General features: G+C 35.5%; 2 protein-coding genes across 2 annotated transcripts in view; both read left to right on the top strand.

Moving 5' to 3' along the window:
* Nucleotides 1-3,403: 3,403 nt before the first annotated feature.
* CBG26721 lies at nt 3,404-3,421 on the top strand (the record flags this gene model as incomplete). The annotated part of the gene is made up of 1 exon (XM_045241070.1): nt 3,404-3,421. One exon carries the CDS (start codon nt 3,404-3,406, stop codon nt 3,419-3,421), a length of 18 nt encoding a protein of 5 aa, XP_045100715.1.
* A 654-nt stretch (nt 3,422-4,075) lies between these two features.
* Cbr-dnj-9 overlaps nt 4,076-9,324 on the top strand; it is a gene marked incomplete at both ends in the record, with an annotated part of 9,042 nt that continues 3,793 nt past the window's right edge. The window contains 3 exons of the mRNA XM_002648319.1: nt 4,076-4,090; nt 8,343-8,483; nt 8,646-8,819. Of these exons, the coding sequence (XP_002648365.1) occupies nt 4,076-4,090; nt 8,343-8,483; nt 8,646-8,819 (330 nt within the window). The remainder of the gene's footprint in view (nt 4,091-8,342; nt 8,484-8,645; nt 8,820-9,324) is intronic.

The raw sequence follows: 9,324 nt of genomic DNA, 5'->3' as shown, positions 1-9,324 counted from the left end.
ATTGATTCTGAAAGAAGTTATGGCAGGGCCCGCGAAGGCCCGGCAAAGGCTCGGATTACAAGTATGGTAAAACCTGAAATAGAAGAGCCCCTAACTTTCAACGTTGAGACAATTTATTTCGGTTTCTGTGAAAGCTATAAAAAATTGTCAACTGATAAATTATTTATCACAATATCACTAACATTTTATCTGTGAACACATTTTTGATATCTCTTATAGGAGCCGAGATAATTGAGCTCAAATTGTATGATGTGGGAGCCGTTCTATTAGAGGTTTTACGGTAGCTCTTCGTTTATAAATGTCTTGTTCTGAAACTTTGAACGTAGTTGTCTAGATCTGTTTTTTCAGTTTTATTGCTCTAGAGAATATAATTGAAATGTTATCAGAACTTTGCCTCAAAACAAATACTTTCCCTTCTGATTCTCTGAATTCGTTAAGATAGACATTGTTCTAAGTAAAGTTGGTGTACAGTGAAATTTTTATTGCATTTTTTGTGGAAAATTAAATTCAAAAAATAACTTTATTGAGAACATTTTTTTCTTGATTTTCGATGTTTTTTTAGAAGTTTTTTGTTAACCCAAGAATATCTTAAGCACTTTTTTAAAACATATCATACATATAATGTCCTTTTTTGTGAACCTACCGTAATACCTGTAACAGAAGGTCTCATTTTGTCAAGTTTCACGGTGTTTTTTTCGGGGCGTTAAAAAAAAATTTTTGAATTTGCGCACTTTTTTTTTGGTATGCAGGCTACCGTTCGTAGCGACTCGGCCGTTCAAATTAAAGCATGCGCGTTGATACTCAGCGCGCTCATCTACGGTATTTGCGTTAGAGAGCATTTACTTTACGTCCTGAAAAAACACCGTGAAGTTTGAGCTAAATTATCTCAATTCTCATGTAAGATATAAAATAGTGTCAGCTGACAAAACACTTCTGATATTATGATAAACATTTTATTAGTTGATAACTTTTTTGTATCTCTGACAGGAACCGAGATATATGGATTCAAAGTTTGAACTTAAAGGGCCCTTCTATTACAGGTTTTACGGTAAATGATTTTCTGCATAAAATAAAACAATAAAAATTTTTCGTCTTGTATTCTGCTAGAACTATGCGACTGGTCTGCAGAACTTATGCAGCTGGAAATGCTGGAAATATCCCTCCGGCTGCTCGTTCGACATCAACTCCAACTCAAAATAGAAAATCTGAAAACAAGATTAGTCTGATTGAAATTTTTACTTTTCAAATTTCTACTTCAAATTTTGACATAATAGAATATGAGTTCTAGCACTTTTGATTTTTTTTTCTCCTAATCTAAATCCGAATCTCCAGATTACTACTATTAAAGCCATTGATGTGATAATCTATCATCATCATGGTTCGAAGTGTTCAAATTATATTATTCTGAACACCAGAATACATTGAATCTAATCAAGTTTAGCATTCAGAATTCAGCTTCAGAACCAACCACGTCATGTCAGAAATTCACAAAAAAAAAAACAAGAATACATCTGAACAATTATCCCTTTATTTTTCTCGAATTTAAATTTCAACCACCAGAATTCGAGTAAACCCAAAGAACCCTGTTGTGCTTATTTTTGTCCCCACACATTCATATATTTTTCATCTTTCTACAAACAGATACTACTAGTAGTTGTGGTCATTTCATAAAATTAGTGTCGCCTATTGAGATAAGTGTCTATACTACTCCCACATATGGGGAATGTATTCAGAAGAGAAAGGAAGGATACTAGGAATGTTAATTTTGTTTTGACTTCTTCTCCGTTTCTGAATACTTATCCTCTTGAATTCCTGCGTCATGGATGCACTCGGCTGACCACTTGATTACCTTTTACTACTACTTTTCACTAAATTGACTGACTCATCAAGTGGTAGCGTCACATGGTTTCTCTTTCTCAACATTACCGAAATTAGAAAAAGTAATTAAATAAACGAGTTTGCAAACTCAGATGTTTTAGGTCTCGTAGATTGTCAGATATTCACATTTCTATGTTGAAGCATTTTTCAGTAAGTTTGGACTGATTTAAGCCTATTTTAAGCCATTTGTTCAATAATTTTGGTTCATTTCAAGCCTATTTTTCAGCCAGTTGCTACAATGTTAAATTATTTAAGACCTATTTTAGTCATTTTTCAGAAATTTCTGCTTGTTTTCAGTCATTTTTTCCAGCAAGCTTGGACCACGCCAAGCTTGTTCGGATGTATAGCCTACTTTTCAAGCCTTTTTTAATTTCGAGACTTTTTTTGGTTAATTTCAAGCCTATTTTCAGTCATTTTTCAAAACATTTAGCCTATTTCAGCCTGTTTAGACTTCAGCCTTTTTCAGTTTAAACTATTTGCAGCCTATTTCAGATTTATTCCTTTTTTAAATCTAATTTATAAACAATTTTTTCAAACATTTGGAATCATTCTAAAACTGTTTGTCAGCCTATTTTAAGCGAATGATCCAAAATAATTTTGGATCATTTAAACCTATTTTCTAGCCATTTTTTTCAAGTATTTTAGATATTTTTTGTCATTTCTCAGAATTTTTTGCCTATATACAGTCATTTTTTCAACAATTTTGGGTAGTTATAAATCTATTTCTTACAGTGACTTTTATAGATTTTCCATCTTCCAAATGCGAGATTACTGTAATCAAAAAACATTTTTCGTCGTTTTGAGCTATGAATTATTGTATTGAGCAATTTCGTTTAAATCAACGGTCTGGGCATTTTTCAACAATTGACAGATTCCTTCTCTAAAATTTCCTTCGTTCCTTATAAATTGTCTCATTAAAAACACTAAATTCTTTTTAAAACCATTTTCAAAATATCCTTCCGGATCGAAACCTGAATGACGTTTCAAAGCCTAAACGGTTTCGAGACTTTCAAAATATTACCCCTGAAAGGTTTTTAAAGGTCCGGAACTGGGTCCATTATTCTACCCTGAATCATATATTTTTTTTAATAGTAGATTTTAGTCTTTTCGATTTCATGAAATTTTCTGTTCATTTTGTTTTTTCTTCCAGGTTCCATTATTTTGTTAGTTTCGACCCAAAAACCCATCTAATTAGATTATTGCTCCGTCTTCTTTTTTTTTTTTGCATCCTTCCAGACTATAACTTGTCAATTCCTCGTTTTCAGATACTTGTTCCCATCTGAGAGAACACCTCGTTTCGGATTCAGTCACGCGTTCATTTTAATTTTTTCTCCTTCTCCGCGGAGCACAATCTTTTTTATTAAACTGAAAAACAGAGCATCGTATTGCTCTCCGCGAGATTCTCTCATCACATCATCCAAGTTCAAAATTTCATAAATCCCACAGTGCTAATCCCCATTCTCGAAAAAGTATAGAAAGTGGGACTTCTTTGGATTTTGAGGGCAAATCATTAGATAATGATGACATGTGTCTGCTGGGGTAGGGAAATCTCGAAATTCGATGAATTATCATTTTGGTTTCTGAATGTTTTTGATCATTCACCTAATAAGCCTTTTTGTCTTTTGAGATTGCACTTCAAAGTTTTTCAAAAAAAAATTTTTAAACATCGAATTCTGATTATGATAAATACCCGCCTTGTCTTTTTAAAATCTCCTATTTTTCTTTTTTACCACTAAATTTCTCAGCCATTCGAATTTAGATTCTGCGGTTTTGAAGTACTACGAGTACCCACTCTCCTACCCGAAACTCCATTAAAATCTGAAACTGCTAACCCATTTCCACTTCCAAAAACTGAAACTTTTCAACGTCACACATTCTTCTCCCATAGTCTACAAAATGACGTTGCACACGAAGTCCTGAAATTAAGGTTAGTCTGTGCCTGAATCCGAAGCGGGGCAGGTGCACTAAATCTGTTTCAAGTGCTGAAAAATTAGCTTTAAAAACAACCTGATGCAGTTATCGAGATTGAACAAGTATTTATTTTATAAACTCAATTTTTACGTCAGTGACCTGATTTAAAGGTATACTTCAACCAAAAAATTATTTAAATGTTTAAAAATTTATGTATTTTCCTAATATTGTAGCGACATTTTTTAATCCGAAACCTTTGAAAATAGAAAAAAAATGGTCATTAGAGATGAGTTCCCGCGCTGTGAGATTCCTACCGTAACACTTGTAATAGAAGAGTCCCTTTACTTCTAAATTTGAGTCAATTTATCTCGGTTCCTGTTGAAGATATGAAAAGGCTGTCAACTGATAAATTGTTTATCATGATATTACGAAATCTTTATCCGTTGACACTTTTTGATATCTTGCATAGGAATTGATATAAATGAGCTCAAACTTGACAATGTGCGTGTTCTTCTATTACAGGTTTTACGGTGTTTGAGAAGTTACCTCTCTAATATTATTGCGAAAAAAATTAAAAAAAAACGCCGTTGAAGATTAAAATTTTGCTAGACAAGGTTGCGAAGAGGGACGAAGTTTTGAGTTCCCGCACAGGGAAGAATCTAGGCCACGGCGGCCGGACGCCTTTCCCTATTCGTCATCATTTTTAGCAAAAATTTCCCTTTTAACGATTTTTTGGGATTTCGAATTTTTTGAATTTTTTCGAAGAAATATTATGAAAATACATAGCTTTTTAAACATTTTAATGCATTAAAAAATGTTCAGTCGGAGCCCTCTTTTGAAAGTGTTCTTCAACTTGAATCAGCTTATTTCGATGTTTTGTATGTGGGGGAGGATATATTGAAAATCTCAAATTACCACCATTTTTCTCGTCTTATTTTTAGGACACCTCTAAAAAAAACTTTTAAAAAATCATTATTTTGGTATATACCACTTGATGATGTCACATGCCATCCCCTATCTCTTTTTCCAGTCTGCAAACTGTTTTTGCAAAATTGAATGCGTGGGCATATTGAGGAGGGCAGACCACTTAATTAGGGTTGTTTGCGAAATATAGTCACGTTTGGGGGTGGAGAATATAGGGGTCAAGAATGATGCAGATGTACAGTTATTCTGATGAGATGATGATGTCATCAGAGTCATCTTCCCTCTTTCAGACTGTTTTCACACTTGAGAATACTTTTATTCCTCCTTCGACATCAATCTTTTTTTTTCCTTTTTGTCGGCTGCAACGCCCTGAAATGTACATCAAATTTTGCAGAAATAATTATCAATCAAATCAAATTACTTCCCCGTTTACACTAATTTCACTTTTTCTTCTTTTTCTTCTCTTCTTCTCCCAATTCTTCTTCTCTTCTGTTTTGCATTTGACCGTAGGTCGTCTGTTATTCTTTAATCCACTTCAACGACGTCACAGAATGATCTACAGTAACCCTGAACGTTTTTGAATCGAAAAAAAAGTTAAGTTTGTCACAAGAACACACCAATAGGGAGAAAGGAGAATCGTTCTATTAACTTCCAAAATGTCACAAAATGAAATTTGAGAAGATGAGAAGATGAGAGAGAAGATGAGTTATTAAATTTGACTTGAAAATTGAACTATTCTGTTCTGATGAACTTTGTGTTCAAAGGTCGAGAATACCTTAGAGATAATATTAATTGGCAATTCAAGCGTATGATACCGACGTCTCCAACTGGAACGTCGTACCTTTTTGTTTCTGCTCTTCGAGCTCTAACTAGCTGATTAGCACATATCGTAAAACTCAATGGTTTTCGTTTTTTTTTGTTGCCAAAAACGGCCATAAGAGACTCCGCCCCTACGTTTGACTAATTGTAGATCACTTCCAACCCCGGTGCATTCTGCCCAATCCATCTCCAACACTTTTTCACATCATCATTGTTTGTTCACCGAATTTTAGATCGACTCATTTTTCGCGCCCCACTCGCTGGGCCTTGCTCACCCACCCACAAACCCATGTGAGGAATATTTCTGCAAAAAAGTCCTTCTCTCTCCATCTTTCATTTCGTCATCAGCTTTTTTTTGGAGTAGGGACCACTAAACTGGTTTGTGTTGACCTAATGGACATCTTCATTCTCTCTGAATCCTTCTGTTTCCCGAATTTTTTTGACGTCAGAATCTCTGATCCATTAAACAGGTCCCAATGGAGTTACTCATCTGATAAGGGAAAATAATATGAGCTCATTACAATGGATAAGGCAGGTGGTTTTGAATGGTAACATCGTTTCAATTATCGTCATTCTGTTCTGATTCCTATTCTTCTCATTATACTTTCTCACCCTCTTCTCTTTCTTTTTCGCTCCGCAAACCTAATCCCATTTGAGTCAGGGATGGGTTCGTTTAAATTAGGAAACAACACACTCTTTGTGTCTGAATAAATGCGTCATCTTTTGATAGCATCTCTAAATGTGAGGTAAGCAGTGTTTATTTGCATCCTATCCCATTCGTTTTTTACTTAAAAAAGAGACTCCGACCAAAATTTTTTATTACGTTTAAATGCCGTAAAACGTGTAATAGAAGGGTTTCCACACTGTCAAGTTTGAGCTAGTTTATCTCGGTTTCTGTAAAAGATATCTAAAATTTGTAAACTGCAAATTTGTTTATCAGAATATTTTGAGTGTTTTGTCAATTGTAACAATTTTGATATCTTGCCCAGGAGCCGAGATAGATAAGCGCAAACTTGGCAGTGTGGGGACGCTCTTCTACATATTACAGGTTTTACGGTGTTCGAAAAGTTATGTATCTTTCTTGTGAAAAACATTCAAAAAAAATCTGGAATCTCCAAAATACTCCGTCGAAGGTTTAAATTTTGCTAGCCAAGGTTGCGAAGAGGAACGAGGATTTGAGTTCCCGCACAGTGAACCTAGGCCCCGACTGGGACGTCTTTTTTACATGGCACTTGTTCCGGATTTTTTCCACTTTCATCTATGTGAAAATCGTTAACAAAATGACTTAACAGAAAGGAGTCCCGCCACCGTGGCCTAAGTTTCTCACTGCGCCGGATTTCAACTCCTCGTCAATCTTCGCCTTTCTTTAAAATTTTTTAACTGATTTTTAACTTCTCGAGGATTTCGGATTTTTGAAAAATTCTTTCGAAGTAATATTATGAAAAAACATAACTTTAGGAACATTTTTGTGCTATAAAATTTTTCGTCGAACCCCTCCTCGCTTTAAAACTAAGCATCCGCTTTTTTTTGATATCCAAATCAGAATATAAGAATATTTATCAAAATACAGAATATTTGCACCAATTTAAGATCTCAAAGGAAGTTCGCATTTTGTTCTCGTTCTCCGTTTCGTGATTTTTTGATCGGATAGGTTTTCCGGGATAAACTGGATCTGCTCGTCTAATCGGATGCATATCATATTATCCAGACCAGCAACGTTTGCAGAGTTTCCATAGTTTTCTTTGATCAATCTTTGTGTGGGAGTTCTAAACATCATAGGACCACACAATATTTTGGAATCATCTTGTTCCTACAAAAAACATCAAGAAGATTCCAAAATGCTCATCTTTGTTCCTCTCTGCATTTTCTTGTTGACGAACACACGAAACCACAAACCTCAGCTTGATATTTTCTCTGCCCACCTCAAAAACCTCCGCTTTCCTCCAGACACATCTATTCAGTTACAGTTCAATGCACTTCCTATTTATATACCTATTTTCAGATTTTCTTCTCGCAACCTCTTTTTTGTTTCCAGAACATTTCTTTCCCTGCACCAATGCACTTTGACATTTTCTATACTTTTATTCATCCCACCACCTCATTTACATCTAAAAATAGATGGGCTAATCCGTTTTTCCTATTCTTGGAGGCTGAGCTGAACGTTGATCTACTCGATTGGAAGGAAGAAGAAGCGAGGAGAAGTTGTGAGGATTCTCTAAGCTGACGCTAAACTTTCAATTCCAAATTTCAAAAAAGGCTCCGCCCCTTTTTGTAATTCCTAGTATTATCATGTTCTAATAATTTTCAAAAGACATTTTGAGTTTGAAAATGGCACATATGCGGAGTCTCAGGGACTGGTCAAGCCTTAGTAATTCGTGTATTCTGCTCCTATTTTCTGCTACTCATTTCTGGAGGAAATAGCGTAATTTACTTCCGGTCGCAGTCTCCACGTCGTCATCCCGAATGTGGTGATGTATTCCGATATATTTGGCACTGCTCCTTTTTATCAAGTTATGGTATTAGATTGAATAATCAAATCACTAGTCTATTTTGTCTCCGACCGGCCAGCCAGATGTGTTGTTTGTCAATTTGTTGTGTCTGTGTATGAAGTGAAATTTTGAAAAAAACTGTTTAGCCAACGAAGAATCAGAAGACGTCATCATTTTTAGCGGTACTTTCAGAAAACATCTGCAAAGAAACGCTCCTCCTACTTTCTCTTGTTTCTCTTTTCCCCCATGTCCTCAGACGATTATGTTTCTTTTCTTTTCTCTTCCTCTTCTTACCAGAACTTCAAAATATCAAGTTTTCAGGTACCATACAGGTGTGTTCAAATGAGCAGCACATTTAATCACTTCTCGATTCAATTTGTGTTAATTGTCTTATTACTTACACAATTGATTTCCTCCAGTCCTTTGTTGGTAGTAAGGAGAGTGCAGCCATCGTATTACCAGGTTAGCTTGATTATCAGAATAGGATTCGTAGGCTTCCTGGATCATCGTCCTATAAGATTTCCCTATCCTAAGAACTGGATCTTTGCCCTGACTTTTTTTTTCGAATCTTAGATCCTTTTTCAAGATCTTCCAGGACTCACACTATATCTTTTCCAATTTCAGACAATACAACAGCTAGAAAAAATGATAGACCACGAACAAGTATTGCGAAGGCATCGGAAGAGCATACCAGATGAATATTTCACCGAGTTTTCAGCCCTGGAACTTTTGGACCGACACAGAAGGGGGCAGCCGATTTCTGACTATACAGATGAATTCAGTGCGGATCCTTTTGAGGTATGTTTGAAATCTCAGTGAACTTTGACATAGAATGTCGTCAGAATTCCTGATTTTGCAAGAAAGTCGTATAGTTCAGCTGTTTATTTTTATGAAATCAAACAGATACGAGTAACTCAAAAATCATGCTGAAATATCAGCAGCTGCCAGACTAGCGAAACCACGTGGTCTCCGATTTCTATAGTATTCGGGACCAACAGATTAGAGTGAAGCCTTAGAACTTTAAAACTTTCTTCCGGAATGTTCAGACATCATCATCCAATTCAAAGATTTAAAGGGGGACTCCGACCAAAAATTTTTATTGCATTAAAATGTGTTAAAAGTTATCTATTTTCCGAATACTATTGCGAAAAAATTCAAAAAAAATCCGAAATTCCCAAAAAACGCCGTTGAAAAGGAAGAAAATTCAAAAAAAAAGGTGCCGGGGGACGAGGATTTTCAGTGAGAAACCTAGGCCACGGCAGCGGGCGCCTTTCCTATGTGGCAAATTTCCCGCATTTTTTTC

This window comes from Caenorhabditis briggsae (assembly GCF_000004555.2).
Source record: "Caenorhabditis briggsae AF16 supercontig from assembly CB4, cb25.NA_192, whole genome shotgun sequence".
In the NCBI taxonomy this organism is placed as follows: domain Eukaryota; kingdom Metazoa; phylum Nematoda; class Chromadorea; order Rhabditida; family Rhabditidae; genus Caenorhabditis; species Caenorhabditis briggsae.
Note: the sequence above shows the minus strand (reverse complement) of the source record. Positions and strands in the feature narration are given on the sequence as shown.